This window comes from Aedes albopictus, chromosome 3 (genome assembly GCF_035046485.1).
Source record: "Aedes albopictus strain Foshan chromosome 3, AalbF5, whole genome shotgun sequence".
NCBI lineage: Eukaryota > Metazoa > Arthropoda > Insecta > Diptera > Culicidae > Aedes > Aedes albopictus.
In genome coordinates this window covers 95482303-95500265 of record NC_085138.1, presented here as the reverse complement: position 1 = coordinate 95500265, position 17963 = coordinate 95482303, and the positions used below count along the sequence as shown (strand labels likewise).

The 17963-nt window shown below is 39.3% G+C and overlaps 1 protein-coding gene and 1 non-coding gene across 5 annotated transcripts in view; both read right to left on the bottom strand.

Annotated features, from left to right (window-relative positions):
- LOC109425583 (casein kinase I) overlaps positions 1-16943 on the bottom strand; it is a gene marked incomplete at its 5' end in the record, with an annotated part of 119480 nt that extends 102537 nt beyond the window's left edge. For all 4 annotated transcript variants that reach the window (XM_029873779.2, XM_029873796.2, XM_029873793.2 and 1 more), the window contains 1 exon segment: positions 16829-16943. In XM_029873779.2, the coding sequence (XP_029729639.2) occupies positions 16829-16943 (115 nt within the window).
- Positions 3809-3881, bottom strand: Trnar-ucu (transfer RNA arginine (anticodon UCU)). The gene has a single exon. It is a non-coding gene; the product is annotated as a tRNA-Arg (tRNA).
- Positions 16944-17963: the final 1020 nt, after the last annotated feature.

Genomic DNA, 17963 nt, shown 5'->3' with positions numbered 1-17963 from the left:
AACATTTAAACAAGAATAAATCACAAAGTAACATCGATGAGGCATCTCGATGTCTTGCTAGCGATACGGTTATTTTTCACAGCGTAAACAACAAATCCTATGGTTGCCATGAGCAGCTACGCTGTGTGTACCTAAATCCGAGCAAAGCGAGTTGCTCAGAGTTACTCAAAAGCTACTCATGATCAGTCTCGAGAGCAAAAGCTGTCTTCCCCCTTGATTCGACCAAACGTACTTTCAACCAAATAAGTTCAGTAAAGTATTTTCCACTCAAATCTCTTTGCATCAGTTGGTGCTTTTCGACCAAATGTCCATTCGATGAATTATCCATTCGCCTAAATGTCATATGCTTCTTCTTCCAGAAAAAGAGTTTCGACCAAATGTCTTAAAGTCTCGTCCGGAAACGCTACCTCGAGATTCTGCGCTTATGCAGTGGCGACATCCGGTTGCTTCATTCGCTCTATAGATCGTACCGGGCGGCTGCCGGTACTGTACATTGTTAATAACGGAGAGATTTGAGCGCAGTTCAATCATCACCAGGTAGTTATCAAAGTCGATATGGAAATAAGTGTCTTTATATTTATTTGAATCTGAAAAGTCGATATAAACGTTTTCATGGATGATGATTTATATTTCTAGCCAAAATTCTAGTTATTCTAAGGTTGCAGACAAAATTCCATAACAATCGAATCGCTAGAAAAAGAAATTTTGATCCCTAAACATGATTATTTTGTATGGAAAACGGGTCTGTCTTTATACTTATTTTTCGCACTGTATTATCTGATGCCAAAGGATATCATACTTCATATTTTATCATATTCCATATTTTCAGGTTCAGTTTCTGAAATTAGCTGTGGGTCATTGAATATAGTTATATCGAAATGACATTTTCAGCACTGTTGCTTATAAATACACCCATCAAATGTTTTCCTGGATATATTTTACGCCTATGTTGCCAACTATACTAAACCCTAATGAAAAACAAAATGCTTTTGGCCTGTTAAATAGATTTTATACTGAAGTTCTCATAAAATTAAGATTTCTACAACAAATATTACATATTTGGCAGCACTTCCGTTCAGATAATGTTAAAATATATGTAATTAGTTTAGAATTGATGATCTCAATAGATACATTTTATAGTTCAACAGGTTATGCTAGTTACGATAGACTCATAATTGATGAACTGGCAACACTGTCACATTTTTTATATCCTTTTTATACTTGATATAGTTCAAATCACCACAAAACGTCTTTATATGGCATCGAACAATGTTTCTTTTTTTGCGAAATTTATAAACTGCACCTGATTTTATATGAAAAAAATGAATATTTTTTCTTAAATACGCTATATCTCAGGAACGACGCAAATTACCTTGGGGAGTTAAGGTTTTTCGATCAAAAAACGTCTGATAAACACGATGAAATCAAAATTTTTGAAATCAAAATATACGTATTTTAAAATTGAAAAACATGATATTTGACAACACTGTATCAAAAAATTATATTTTTTTCTGGATTCCCTGAACAATTTCCTTCAAAAAAGCCGAAGGTCAAAAATGTGTATGTGCAGGAGCCGATTTGTTTCGCCGCTGTCGACGCAACCTCGCTGGTGTCGAACACGTTTGTTATGCTCGGTTTCATCGCCGGGGTCATATATGACCCCTCCGGCTGCAAAGGGTTAAATGATGAAAATAAAAAGAGGAACATTTTCATATCGGCCAAAACGAGGGGTGCTGCCACAGACCGAGGGGTGATCCGATCGGCACCAAAATTCCATCTAAACAAATGTTTCAACCAAATTTGGTTCAAATCCGTGATGGTCGATTGCAAGTTTTCACATTTTCTCGGTCACTTTATATGGAATGACCCATATGTGTTCTGGTAATTGAAGGCATTACAGTATTTAGTCCTTGCTACTGGTGTTGTGATGACTTCCAGTCTTTGAATAAAACTAAGTTTACCAACTTTACTTTGCATATAGTTAAAAACCTCACCATCTGAGGCTAAACTCAATGGAAAGAAAATCAAACTGGGCGGGATCCATGTATGTACTAACTCTTCGAAGACTGGAAAGTGCTAGTACGCAAGGAACATACTAGAATCCTTATTACTGAGCACATGTCCCATTACTGGAATGGTATTGCGGCTAATGTTAAAACCCCGGGTCTTCTTACTGGGGAGAATTGAGCGGTAAGCAAGGGTGATGCTAGGGTTTCCGATGCATGGCCAATTATCAGTGCTCTTGTTTTGTTTTGTATAATAAGAAATTTCTAGGAAAACAAAACAAAAACTGTATCATAATCGATATGTTATTGCCCTTCAATGGCAATTGAGTAATGCGACACGCACTACACTAAGGAACAGGAATAAAAAATAATAATAGGGCCTTGTAGCATTTGGGCAGATGTACCTATTTTGGGCACATGATGTTCACAAAAGTTCAAATCAGTTGATTTGAAATTGATTCAGTTATAGTAGCAACTGCCCAAAATAGGTTTACATGCTCAAATGGTACAAGACCCTCCTTGTAATAAGCTTAAAATAAGAAGATTTGATGCACTGGTCTGGCTTTCAATGAGATTACTGCGCTCAAAATTTTGAGCAGGTGCAAAAGTCGGCCATTGTGTCGGCCATCTTGCAGTTCTAACGAGCCTGTCCTTAACTCTTTGGAGCTGGATTGTTTTGCCTCTGCTGCCGCAACCTCGCTGGCATTGAACACATCTCTTATGCTTGGTTTCATTGTTGGAATCATATACATCTCTTCTGGCTCCAAAGGGTTAAGGTATAAATGAAAAAGAAATTTTGAATAATGTGTTACATCCCAACTGGGAGAGAACCTACTTCCCAGTTAATGTTGCATCCATGTATCGTTCGTGTGGAAGACACGAGGATCTAGTATTCCCAAAGAAGGGAAGAATATTTTTATCCACACAAATCTGAGAATCAACGGGTGGTTTCGAAGGAAATTTCAGGATAGACTGTTTTTAACAGCAAACCAAAATGCTTCATTATAGAAGAACGGATAAAACAATATTTCTGGGCAGAAACCAAAAGAATTTTCAAGCCAAGGTTCAAGAAACAAACTTGAAAATTTCTGCCTTTTTCTATTACATATACAAAAATAATTATTTGAAAAATGTGATTTTCACTCACTCGCACTTGAGGACATGTTTAACTACAGTGAAAAGAAATCCATTTATTTGATGCAGTTATAGCTGTTCCAGACTCCCGTTTTTATCATCTTCCATTGCATTGATTTACACACCATAAAACTTTAGGAAACTTTTTCCATGTCTCGTAATAACTCTAAAAGTAAAATACGCCTTTATGATGCTAAGTCACTTTTACAAATACAAAACAAATTTAAGTGGTCATATAATCATGATCCACAGTATAGCTAAATATGTTTATTAAGTAATGGTATGCAAAAAATAGGACTGTATAACACATTCTAATTTGTTCGAAAAAAATATTGTGAATAACACTCGATCAAAAAGTATACATTACTTTGCATTAAATTATAGCTTCATTGAACAATCTGCAAACAAAAACAAAGTTGTAGCCACCAGACAACTAACGATTGCGATTGCGTTTTCCAAGATTTCAGTATAATTTGAAAATATGTACCTCATACAGCTTCATACCAAGCTGCCCTACTATATAGCTGTTAATACCGTAGCTACCACCCACGCGGTAAAGCACCAACAGATCGAAAATATAACTACCATTCACTCTACTTCTGCTCGCTATACCAAACTCTATACACACGACGAACGCCACCATAAAAAAGTATCCAAGCTTCCACTTGCATCCCTTGTGGGGATCGAACCCACGACCTTTGGATTAGAAGTCCAACGCGCTATCCGCTGCGCCAAAGGGACATGCGGAAAGCGAGCGCTCAAAGCCCGTCAAGAGCCAAGGCCCGTACAAAACCCTGACACAGCGACGGACAACCGGCAAAACGGGACCCATATAGGTACGGTGGTACGTCGTCCAAAGATATACCGTTACAACGGATGGACTGGACTGGACGGGGAGAGCGAGAGCGTGCGTGAGCGCGAGCGAGCACCGTTCGAATCAGCTGTCAGCTGGTCCCCATTCAATCGAACAACAAAAGGAAGATACCCCGTCATTTGAGAGGGCGAGCGTGCGAGACTACGCAAGAGAAAAACGAGAGTCCGTTCACAGCCTGCTGCTGCTGCTGCACGCGATTCACCTGGTTCGTTCAAAACAAATTCGTTCGGTTTCCTCGCGTTCCTCCGCGACTGAGCAGCAGCGGTGCGGTGCTTTTCATTGATATGAAGCTAGCCGTCTTGATGACGACGCACACTGGGAAAAATCGTGCGAAACGTGGTCAAACTCAACAAGGAGTTTTTGATTTTTTTTTTCAAAAAACCATTTAGTTACATCACAGTATGGTAGTACTTAAATGATCACTGAAACGTGTGTTTGCCAATAAAATTTTGCACTTGAGAGCGTGTATTAGCAATATTCAAACGTCAAAATCACGCGAAATGCATGACATTTAGCAGCACTGATAGTGTTTATGGAAACTTATGTAGTTTTTTTTGATGGACTGATATTGTCTAGATCTTGACATTCATATTGACGAACAAACGATAGAGGTGTAGTAACATTCAAACTCATCTCAAATTTGTCGTGATTCTTTTCCTTTTTCACGTTATATTTTATAATTCTAAACGCCTAAAATCAACAAAAGTTTAAGTAGGGTTAAAACACTAGACTTCGCCCCACCCCCTAAAATTCTGCTTCAATTTTCGCCACTTCATACAAAAAAAAAAAGAATTTGTTTGGAGGGGACGAAGACTAGAGCAGTGGCGAAGTCTAGTGCTTTTACCCTAATTAACAAGTCATTTATTGCAATATTTTTTTTGAAGTAAAATTAAATTAACAGTATTTTTTAATTACAGCAATCAGGTAATGAGAAATAGTGAATATCAGGTTTCAATTTCCCGCTTTTCTAACGTTTGAAACATAATTAAGATAAAAGTAACTTGTAAACAAGTAAACATTCTTGAATTATGCATTCTTATTTTGTTCTAGTTTTTTTTTTGTCCCAAATATCATATTTTCTACATTTTTTTACAAAACTATAAGCCTAAGGCCATCGCTTTAAAATTCTTCAGGTATGAAATTTGATAATCGTTCCTAGACCTGTGCGCCGACTATATTTCGCTCGGCGGCGGCGTGAGGGCCATTTTTGCCCGGCGGCTACTTTCGGCGGCGGCGGCGTGAATCGGCGTGACCAAGTGTTGACCATAATGTTAACATTGGCAAATTAAAGAAAGTTGTCATTACGCTCTAGAATTTGTATTCTGAGCTTTTTCATGATCAATAATGACATAAACTATTAGGTTTGAATAAATGCCTTTTTAATTTCTGTTCGGGTCCGTCAATGCGATCAGTGACTAGAACTATTGTGGCATTACCCGTACCCACAGGGTAGTGCATGTTGCATTACTCCAATGCAAATGAAGGGTAATTATCGATTTTGCTACAGTTGTTGTTTTCTTAGAACTCTCAGAAGTTATCAAATTTGATAATAGTGAAACCTATTTACACTAAGAAACACCGAATGATTTCAGGGAGGAATCTCAGAAGGAATTCCAGGAGGAGCCTTAAAGAAACTCCTGGAGGAATCCACGAAGAACCCCCACAGAACGCCAGGAGAAATCCCTTGATGGAATTCTAGAGGAATTTCTGAAGGATCTGTTAGAGGAATCTCTGAGGAAATTCCTGAACTAGTTCCTAAAGAAACTCCTGTAGGAAATCCTGAAGGAACTCTCAGACTAATCTTTGAAGGACCTCCTATGGGAATCCCTGAAGGATCTTCTGAATGAATCTCTGATGTATCTCTAGTAGGCATCCCTGAATTCTACTGAAAGAAACTCTGAAGAAACTTCTGTAAATTATGAATAATAAATTGAAGCTAATGAAAACGAAAAAAAGTTCTGAGACTTTCGTATTTGAATCAACACCCTGAAATTCCATTTCTTCTTTTCTTCAGTGTAGTTCTTAACAAGAGTCTTATGTAGAATCTGTCTAAACAATAAAAAACATAAATAGACAGACCAAAGTTCCAATGACCAGACTTTAAATTGTTAGAACGTTTTTTTTTTTCAATTTTAATACAATAAGGGCATAACTTAAGTGATTTATTTTTATTGTCCAAGGATTTCTTAAAAAAAAAAACGAATGTTCCTTTAGAGATGCCATAAGCTCCTGTGTAGATTATTCAAGGAATCTTCATATAGAACCCCCTGAAATGGCTCCTTGAATTTCTTGGAAATTACATAAATTAGGTCCTCCATGTATTTCACCACAATTTCCTCCAGGATTTCTTAGAGGGACATCGGTAGGAATTTTACTCAGATTATTCAAAAAATTCAGAAATTTCTTATGAAACAATTCCTAGAAAGTTTTACGAAAATTCCTTTGGAAATTACTTATGATCTTTTTCTAGGAACCTTTACAGAAGATTAAACGTTACTCCAGACATTGATTCAGGGATTCCTTTAAAAATGTTCATTAATTCCTCCGGGAAATCTTTCAGAAAATCCTTCATGAATTTTGATAAGAAAATTGTATAGTAATTTTTCATATTATTTATTAATAAATCCTTATAGGAATTCCATCAAGGCTTACTGAGTGAGTGTTTCCAGAAATTTCTTTATTAACTCTTTCTCGTATTCCTTAAGAAAATTACCTGGGATTCTTTCACATAATCCTCCAGGGATTCGTTTAAGTATATCACCTGGGATTACTGCAAGAACAAGATAGAACTTTCATTCAAAAATTCACCCAAGGATTCTTTCAGAAATTCTTCCATGGATTCCTTCAAAAACTTACACAGGAATTCCTTCAGAAATATCACCTTAGAGTCCTTCAGTAGTTGCATGATTTTTCATGAAAATCAGTAAAAGATTTTTTTTTGCATTTTCAGAATTTTCAGGGAGTTTGTAGCGTTTTTTTCGGAAATTCTTCCAAGGATCCTCCAGGAATCCATTGGAAAAAGTTGCCAAAGATTACCCAATATCTAGTTAGGTTTCTTTTTGAAATACCTTCTGCGGTTCTTCCAGAAAAATCTCCTGGGATTCCTTCAAAAATTCGTCCAGGAATTCTTGGAGATATTCTTCCACAGATATTTACAGAAGTATTTTATGAAATTACAAAAAAAATGAAGTAATTCTTCAAGGGTTGCCTGAAGGAATTTCATAGGAATGCTTAAAAACGTCCTGATGAGATTCAATTCCATGAAACAATTTCAGGAACAATCGTTGAAGGAGCTCCTTGAGAAACCCGTGGGGATTACCTGGAGGAACTCCTGAGATGGATCTGAAGGAATTTCCAGAAGAATTTTATGAACAATTTTTGGAGAAATTTAAGGAAATAATCCTGGTAAAGTTTCTGAGAAAAAAAAGGATTTCTAGGATATATCCTTGAAAAATATTTATTCGGGAATCCGTTCAGAAATTGCAGATAAAGGTACTGAAGGAATTCTTGAATAAATTACTAAAAAAATTTCTGAAGGAATTCCAGGAGGATGATTTGGAACAATCTCTAGAAAAACTCCTGGAGGAATTCTTGAAAGAATTTCCTGCAAAATGTCTGAAAGGTATTGATATATAAAATCCCGGAAAAACATAATCCTTAGGGAAAATAAATGCCAAGAAATAAATCCTGAAGTGATTCCTGAAGGAGCTCCTGAAAAAATCGTTCAAGAGTGAAGGGAAAGGGTCAGATTTCTGAATCCATGAAGAAAGTTTGAAGAAACTTTCAGAAGAATCTTTCTGGAGGAATTCCTGAAGAAACGCTTGAGAGAATTCAGGAAATATATAGAGAAAATTATTAAGGAATCTCCAAGGAAGATCTCCAACAAAAATTTCAGAAAGCATGCGCGTAACAAAATTTATATTTCTCAAAGCATTGTGAGGATAGTTTTTATTGAAACCTCTGATTTCCATATAAACACCGCCGCTGGTGAAATCTCGTACAATATTTTCGCGATATAATTTTAGCGATTTTTCGCGCATAGAAAGTAGCGTCACATTGGTCTATACTATGAATAAGAAAACAGCCAATACAGTTATTTTTTTTTATTTCTATACATACTAAATGTACTGCTACTACTTTTACTGAGCAAAAATGACTGGTAAATGTTGAGCATACGACTCGTAAAGTTTGATAACTGGATAGGGTAATTACGTACTATTTTCAACCAACAGAAGAACATGGCATGATTATTGTTTTGATAATAGCATTTTTTCGGAAAGCTGGTTTCAAACAACGGAGTTATCTCCGGTTTCCGTATAAAAAACGTTTAATTTATTTTTAATGAATTTCATTTGGAATTCACATTTTTTCACTGTTACTACTGTAAACCGGGGTCAAATTGATCTCCGGGTCGAAATTGACCATATGTTTTTCAGTTAGATAAGGCATACTATAAATAGTTTCTTTTCAAGTATGGGAAATCGTCCGGTCAATTTAAACCCGAAGATCAATTTGACCCCAGTTTACGGTATCACAGAATGTAACAAACGATCAAGAATGTTTGAAACACATATCTGACCAAAAAGTTTAATAGTATTTAAAATTTGTAATTTTGACCACAACATTGATCGATCACTGTCCCGCTGTGCAACGAAATCATGCTCCGTTGGGTGGAAGTGTGTGAGTATGCGCAGTGACTTGAATGAGCCGGGTCTAAAAATAGATTGCTCTCCGAGAGACGGACAAAACGGCGGAGCATAACCCACAGAGAGGCTCTCCCTTTTATGCTGTTTATGCTACCACACAGCACCGATAGACGATGAATGGCACAAACGAACATATTTTCTGCTCGAGTGCTCCTCCGTAGGTATGGGTTTGGGGTGGTACACGATGGTACGATTCTGACCGACACATGCGCACTGAAAGGGGGTGGATCGGTGTGCCTGCTGCATACTACTACTGACTGGATGGAAGGCAGTAGGTCTCCTGGCTAGGCTAGATGTGTGTATTTGCGATTGCGATGCGAAACTGAAACAAACTGATAGGTAGGTGTGGATCGCGTTCGAGTGGATGCCGTTTCCGTACCGTACCTCCTAGTTGTCGTGCGTGATGTGATGGTCGGTCGGTGAGTCAGCACAGTTGGGTAGGCGCACATGGCATGCACCACCGCACCGCGCGCTCTAGGTAGCTGTCAAATAGGAGCGATGGTTGACGACCTTACAGAGACGATGAGAGCAGAGTTTCTCAAATAGCGTTGATTTGAGGACGACAAACTCAGTCATTGTTATCCCAGACTGTGTGCTGGTCTGTGCCATATTGACCCTCACATCCTACTAGGGTTAATTGCGAAATTTTTGAAGATGCACAGGATTTTAACGAAGTTGTTTACATTCACGAATGATTTTTCTTGTCTTATGTATGTTTTGTCTGTGCTGACTATTCTGTCTAGGGGTCATCCATTAAGTACGTCACGGTCCTAGGGGGGAGGGGGGTTTGTGAAAGTGTGACAAGCAATGTATTAAGTATAGGAAAAACCCGTACGAAGAGGGGAGGGGGGGTCGAAAATCCCCTATTTCATCGTGACGTACTTAATGGATGCTCCCCTATTCGGTCTGTTCTGTTTATTCTACCTGCTCAGTCTGTTCTGTCTGCTCTGTCTGTTCAGTCTGTTCAGTCAATTTAGTCTGTTCAGTATGTTCATTCTGTTCTCTCTGTTCTGCATGTTCTATCTGCTCTGTCTGTTATATCTGTTCTGTTTATTCTGTCTGTTTAGTCTGTTTTGTCTGTTCTGTCTGTTCATTCTGTTCTGTCTGTTCACCTGTTCTGCCTGTTCAGTCTGTTCTATCTGTTCTGTTTATTCTGTCTGTTCCGTCTATTCTGTCTGTTCTGTCTTTTTGTCTGTTCTGTCTGCTCTGTCTGTTCTTTCTGTTCTGTCTGTTCTTTCTGTTCTGTCTTTTCTGTCTGTTCTGTTTATTCTGTCTGTTGTTTGTTCTGTTTATTCTATCTGTCTTGTTCATTATGTCTGTTCTGTTTATTATGTCTGTTCTGTTTATTCTGTCTGTTCTGTTTATTCTGTCTATTCTGTCTGCTCTGTTTATTCTGTCTGTTCTGTCTGTTCAGCTGTTCAGTCTATTTTGTCTGTTCTGTTTATTCTGTCTGTTCCGTCTGGTCAGTCTGTTCAGTCTGTTCTGTGTATTCTGTGTGTTCAGTCTGTTCTGACTGTTCTGTCTTTTTTGTCTGTTCTTCCTGTTCTGTCTGTTCTGTTTATTCTGTCTGTTCTGATTATTTTGTCTGTTCCGTCTATTCTGTCTGTTCTGTCTTTTTTGTCTGTTCTGTCTGTTCAGTCTGCTCTGTCTGTTCTGTCTTTTCTGTCTGTTCTGTTCTGTCTGTTGTGTTTATTCTGTCTGTTCTGTTTGTTCTGTTTATTCTGTCTGTTCTGTTCATTCTGTCTGTTCTGTTTATTCTGTCTGTTCTGTTTATTCTGTCTGTTCTGTCTGCTCCGTTTATTCTGTCTGTTCTGTCTGTTCAGTTTGTTCTGTCTGTTCAGTCTGTTCTGTCTGTTCTGTCTATTCTGTATGTTCTGTCTGTTCAGCTGTTCAGTCTATTCAGTCTGTTCTGTCTGTCATGTTTATTCTGTCTGTTCCGTCTGTTCCAGTGAATCAAAATTCAACCATCGCGCAACAATAATGACAATGTCGCAACCTGTATTTGTTGCGACAAACAAACCCATGCGACATGAGTTTGTCCCAACTTGAAAAAAATGGGATTAACATCGTACACTACGAGTTTGAAGATTTTTAAGCCTTGCATTGCGATTTTCGAACGGTAACTTCGAGTCGGTAAACACTGCAACTCTGGTGAAGCTCTATTATCAAACAGTTTCGACTTTGGGTTAGCAATAATTGATTATTCACGAGTTGAAAAGTACGCAACAAATTCAGCTACCGTTTTGTCTGCAACAAAAAATTTCGAGATCATGTCATTATCTGTTACCAGTAGGGATAAAGAGTCGCACCTTCTTTGTTGCTTGTTTTGTGCCTCTTTTGTCTGACAATTCTCTTCACTGGTCTGTTCTGTCTGTTCTGTGTATTCAGTCTGTTCTGTCTTTTTTGTCTGTTCTGTCTGTTCAGTCTGCCCTGTCTGTTCTTTCTGTTTGTCTGTTATTTCTGTTCTGTCTTTTCTGTTTGTTCTGTTTATTCTGTCTGTTCTGTCTGCTCTGTCAGTTCTGTCTGTTCAGTCTGTTCTGTCTGTTTAGCCTGTTCTGTTTGTTATGTCTGTTCTGTCTGTTCCCAGACAACCAAAATGTACATGCAACGAAGTCACTATTTACGCTTAACGATGCTTCAACGTGATAAATTTAGCGCATATCAGTCGTGAAAAGGTCTTTTGCGTGCAAAAGTTGACGCGATATGCGTATGCATTTCATACAAAGCAGCATAACATCGTATCGAGACAACCGATGTTCAAGCGAGTAAGCTTGTTGGCTTCTGCGAGGTGACGCGAACTCCCTTACTTTTACACCCTAAGTATCACCGAATATCCAAAAAATTCTGATAGAAATCATCTATTCATGCGTCGGTTTTTCATGTTCATTTTGCGTAATCGTCCTGCAGTGTTTTCGACATATAAATAATGGATATTATTTCCCGAATAGTTTGTATTTTTTTTTCACAAATTTTACAAAAATGCCGGAAATTCAATAGGTTCAAAATAGGGCAAAACTTAAAACTCACTAAAAATACTAAAATGTAGGAAAACAATGAAAAACACAATAATGGGTGTAAATTAGCTACGTAGCACTTATATATCAATTTGCTATCTTTTATGGGTTACTCAAGAAGAATTTAAGGCACTAAGAACTAATATTGTGTATAGGAAAATGTCGTAGTGACGGTAACCACGGCAACGGCGGCCAGATGACGTTATAGGAGGGAGGGGGGACAAAAGGAGTTTTCAGGTCTTTTCAGAGGATCCCAAGGGGTTTCAGGGACGTACCAAGAGAAATCCCAAGGGCGTTTTAAGGGGGTTCCAGGGGATACCAGAAGCTCTCAGAGGCGTTTGAGTGTATCTCGGAGTTGCCTCAGGAGGTTCTAGGGCGTTTCTGAGGGGTCATGAGAATGTTTCAAAGGATCTCAGGGGGTTCCAGGGGGCTTCAAAGGGATCACAGGGAGTTCCAGGGAAGTTCCAAAGGATCTCAAGGGCGTTTCAAGGTTGCCAGGAGGTACAATAAGATCACAGGGTTGTTCCAAGGAGTCTCAAGAACGTTCCTGAGAGTACCGTGATATCGCAGGGGCATTTAAAAGGGCTCTAGGGGATCCTAGGGGCGTTTCAGGGGTCTTAGGGAGACTCCAGGGGCAATCAACGTGGACCTTTACTATTATTTAGTTCGATTGACTTTTATTGGTGAATTGAAACACAAGTCGCATGTGTTTTATTTGCGTAAACCGTATCGGCTTACTACGCTTCAGCCGTCATAGGACGCAACATGCTGATCCTGACCGAAGTTTGGTTTTGACCAGCCAAGCTGTTTGGTCTGGATCAACGTGTTGCGTCTGATGATGGCTGAATCGTAGTAAGTCGAAACGCGTAACGCAAATATAGTACATGCGACATGTGCTTCAATTCACCGATGAAAGCCAGTCGAACCAAATAATAGTACCCAAAGGTCCCAGTGATTGCACCTGAAGCTTCATGAGACTCCTGAAATTAACCTAGGACCCTCTAGAACCCTTTGAAATACCTTGAAACCATTTTAAATGCCCCTGAGATCTACCGTTACTCTCAGAGACGCCCTTGCGGCCCCTTGAAAGGTTGATGCGATCTCATTGTACTTCACGGCGCCCTCTGAAACGTCCCTGAGTCCCTTTAGAACTTCCCTGGAACTTCATTTGATCCCTGGAACCCCCTAAAACCTCAGTGGAACCCACTCAAACGCCTCTGAGACCTTCTGGTACCTCCTTAAAACGCCCTTGGGATCTCCTGGTACGCCCCTGAAACCCCTTGGGATCCTCTGAAACGACCTGAAATCTCCTGAAACCTTGGCGTGGAGCGGACCAGGTGTGATAGTTAGAGCACTTGATTATCATGCCGAGGACCTGGGATCGAAATAATTCCACTCCCAACAAACTCTCAAAATATGACTTCTTCCTTTGGAAGGAAAGTAAAGCGTGGGTCCCGACATGAACTAGCCTAGGGTTGAAAATCTTGTTAATACAGAAAAAAACTCCTGAAACCTGAAAACTCCTCACTATAACCACAGACTCTGTCTGTGCTATAACGTCATCTGGCCGCCGTTGTCGTTTTTAGCACGGACCCCCTGTGATCCCTTGGAAGCGTCCCTGAGGGCTTTTTAGAGTCACAGGACAGTTTCAGGAGGTCCCAAGGAGTTTCAAGCGGGTTCCAGGGAGTTTCGAGGGATGTCAGAGGCATAAAAAAAAGGGTTTCAAAGGCCTTCAGGAGGTCTCAGAGGCTTTTTAGGGAGTTCCAGGAAGGTTTCGGGGGATTCAGAGGGTTTCTTATGGTCTCAGTGCCGCTTTACGAAGTCTCAGAGCATTTCAGGTGCTCGCAGGGGCTTTTTAGGGTCTCAGAGGCATTACAGGATATGCCAGAGCGTTATAAGCAGGTGCATGGAGATCTCAGAGGTGTTTTAGGGGGTCTCATGGGGTTTTATACTACATACTGAAACGCTCTTGAAATTGCCGTTATTCCTTTGAAATATGCCCGAGCGCCCCTCAACTCCTGTAACCCATCCAGAAAACCCTTGAAATCCCTTGAAGCGCCCTAGCCGTATTCCTAATTATTTATGAAATAATAGTAGATTCCAGGGGAATTTTCCAGGCCAGGGGGGGATCTTAGGGGCGTTCCTGAAATCTCAAGGGCTTTTCAAAGTTACTAGGGCGTTTCAGGAGATCCCAAGAAGTTTCAAAGGGGTTTACAGCTGCACTTAGGGGCTCTCAGGGGCGTTATAAGGTGCATTTAAAAGGTTTTCAGGGGGTAGCGGAAGATCTCAAAGGCCTTCAAAAGTCTCAGGAGCTTTTCAGAGAGTTCCAGAGTATTTCAGGGGTTCCGGAGGGTATCATGGGATCTCAGTGGCGCTTCAGAGTTTCAGGGCGTTTTAAGTGCACGCAGGAGTATTTAAGGAGGTCTCAGGGAGTCTCAAAGGCATTCCAGGGGTCCCAGGGCGTTATAGGCAGGTACCTGGAGGTCTCAGTGGTGTTACAAGAGTTCTCATGGGGTTTTATACTACTAAAACGCTCTTAAAATTCCCATTTTCCTTTGAAATATCCCCGAGCGCCCTTTAACTGCCGTATCTCCTCCAGAAAACCCTTGAAGCGCCCTAGCCGTATTTCTAATTATTCATGAAATAATAGTAGATTCCTGAGGACTTTTCCAAGTCAGGGGAAATCTTAGGGGCGTTCCAGAAGTCTCAAGGGCTTTTCAGAGTCACATGGGCGTTTCAGGAGGTCATAAGAAATTTCAAGGGGGTTTTAGGGAGTCTCAGGGGCGTTGTAAGGATTTTCAGGGGGCACCAAGAGACCTCAGAGGCCTTCAGGGGAACTCAGGGGCTTTTCATGGGGCCCAGAGAATTTCAGAGAATCCAGAGGGTTCCATGGGGTCTCAGTGGCGCTTCAGGGAGTCTTAGCGCGTTCTAGGTGCTCCCAGGGGCATTTGAGGGGGCTCAGGGGCGTTTCAGTTTATATTCCGGAGTCTCAGGAGCGCTTCAGGGGTTGCGGGGGTGTTGCTGGGGGTCTCAGAGGCGTTTTATGGGTTCTTAGGGGATCCCAAGGCGTTATTGCCAGGTACCTGGAGATCTCAGAGGTGTTTCAGGGGTTCTCATGACCTATTGAACCTATATAAACGCTCTTGAAATTTCCGTTATTCCTTTGAAATATCCTCGAGCGCCCTTTAACTCCCGTAACCCATCAGAAAACCCTTGAAATCCCTAGAAACGTCCTAGCCGTATTCCTAAGTATTTATAAAATCTCTAACCAGTAAGAGGTAACGCTTCTCTATCTGTTCCCTAACGGAATAAGTTTTGATAAATAAATCACCCGAGTAAAACGATATTATACAACAATTATACTGGTTATCATTTTTAATTATTCGTGGTATCATAAAGTGAACCATATCTCTATGATACAACGAATCAATTTAATGACTATCATTTTCGATAGACCGAATGGTTTGTTGAGTATCGATACCATTAAAAAATAATACTTTTCTCGAACAGAAATTTTGCGAAACGATTGGAGATATCATTTCCATATAATCTGCAGTATAATAAAGAGAATAATAAAAACAAAACGGAAATATTTCACCAAGTCGACTTTATTGACTTGAAAAAAGTGCACCCCTGCGGACATTTGTCAGATTCTGGCAATCCCGCGAATGGTATATGATACTGTGAATCGTTGTTTACGTTCCAGTTGTTTTTTTTCTTGAAATTTTTAATGGAAATGGGAACTGAGCTGCCACTGCCGAGATTCACTCATTTTTCCATCGAGCGTTGTTCTAAACCATAAGGAAGAAGTTCTCGCGAGTGGTTCGAAGACGACGTTCAGAAGGTGGAGAAGCAGCCTAAAATACAAAAAGTGATGAAAGGGATCGCAAGTAAAATGAGACTCCGATGAGACGACAGTTCTCGTGGAAATGATAGCACCACTGGGAAAAACTGTCGCAGATGTTTATTTTCAACCAAGTTCGCCCGTGAACAGTTCGACGATGTTGTGTGCAAGTGATTGCGGAAAAAAAGTGCTTATCGAATGGAAGATTGTAACTGGAAATCAATTACTTCCGGAATTTGACAGCAATCCACTGCGTTGGACTGGCATCAAAGTTATCGTCTTGAAGCTTGACTGTGTGCTATTTTAGTTCCAATCACAAGAGAGCTGCAAATAGTTGGTGTACGCCATCCTGTATCATTAAAAACCTACATTTAGTTGAAAAAAAATCAGCAAAAAGCGAGTTTGGACGGAAAATAATTCAAAGTGTTGGTATCATTAAAATTATTCGCGTATACGTGTATCATTATCATAACTCTTATGATATATGAAAGATATGCAATAATGTAACGACTCCAATCAGTCAACCGCAAAATTATTATTGCTTCTGTCATTATCATTCCATGAATGTGCTTTGTATAATATACACTATACCATGAACAGTATTTCTCTATTCGGATAATAGAAGTACATCTAGAAGCTTGTCTAGGAGAGACGAAAGCAACGGGCGTTTGCAATGGTTGTTTTGTTCTGTCCTTTTTCATATTTCGGTCTAGAACTATTGACTGTCCGAATAAAACGGAATCATACAACAATTTTACAGGTTATGATATTCTAATTATTTGGTTTATCATAAACAGGATTATAAGTGTATGATACATTGAGTCATAATAATGATAGCATTTATCGTTTTCGGAGTTTCAATTCCAGATCGAATGGGTTGTTAAGTATCGCTACCATTAAAAAATGTAATTTTTCTCGAACAAAAATGTTGTGATATGATTCACAATATAATCCCTTTATCGTCCACTTTACGATACTAGCGCTAGTGCTAGTTTTTTTTTTTTAAATGATATTCTGTTTCTCATTTCTCGCAGTTACGAGTTATCATGTATACTGCGAGATAAGTAATTAAATTTTAGTTGATTATTATTAATTTAAAACACAGTATATTGTATTCTTTTGAGGTGTTGTTATACATTGCATTTTTTACTTCAAGTTTTTTTAGAAAAAAAAAGTAAATTTTTTTTTTCTTAAAAGTTTGGGATGAGAAATTTTATAGATCTGATAAGGGAATATAAAATCGTACTTACCTATTATATGTATAATTTTATCACGTTTATTTGAACTTCTACCGATTAGAAAATTTTCTGGTTTTACATCTCTATAAATTAAATGACGACTATGCACATACTCGATCCTGTGGAGCTGTGGAAGAGAAGGAAAAATTCCAAAAAGGAACAGGGGGGAGAGAGGAAAAAACGATACTCAATTAGTTTGCTGCCTGGCTGTGATGGTGATGATGATGATGATTGATATTTAGGTCAATTTGATTGTTTGGTAATATTGAGAGAGATAGAGAGAGAGACGTACACGCATTTAATAGAGCTGCGTCTGCTCTTCGATGAAGAAGATGAGGATAGAGGATAGAGTATCTGAATCACTACATACACACGCATACGTATAGGAAGAGAATTAATAGCTAAATGGCCAAAAGAAGAAAGTGAAGCAAGCAACCAGATAAACGGTGATGATGATGGTGAATTATGAGATGATGCTGATATGCGGGTTTGAGATGGTAAATATGGTTCACACAGAGGCGCAACGCAATATAGCGCAATGTATCGCACGCAAAGTTATGTAAACAAATCAAACAGAAGGAAGCGGAGCTTCGCCGTTGTGGAGCGAGGTGCTCTAGATAGGCCGCAGGCAGTGAACGCGTCGGACGCCCGCCAGCAGAAGAAAACAGAAACGAAACTAGGGGAAGGTCAACCAGAAAGGTTAATTTGATATGATTGCGCGTTTCGGATTTCTGGATTTCATTACGTTCGGTCGGTTTTGGACGACGGCTCGGACGGTGAAACTGACACCTGTACATGTATGCACGATGATGATTTATAGACGTTTTATGGTGAGAAATTTGACTGGCATCGGTTACTAATTAGGAAATAGAGCTGATTTGGTATTTTTATTGCAGAACAAGAAGATTTGATACAGCGAGGAAGCTTAAGGAAAAAGTTTAACATTCATGTTCAACCTTCTTCTACGTTTTGACGTAACGTCCTAATAGTGATAGAGCATCACTGTTAAAAAGCCTAATAAGCATACAAAAAATAGTATTGTAGTGTTACAACACAGTTTAGTGTGGCAACCATACAAAAACGATAGAATAATAATATAACCTATCATTATGTACCATACAATGGAATTTAATTTTGTTTTGGCAAA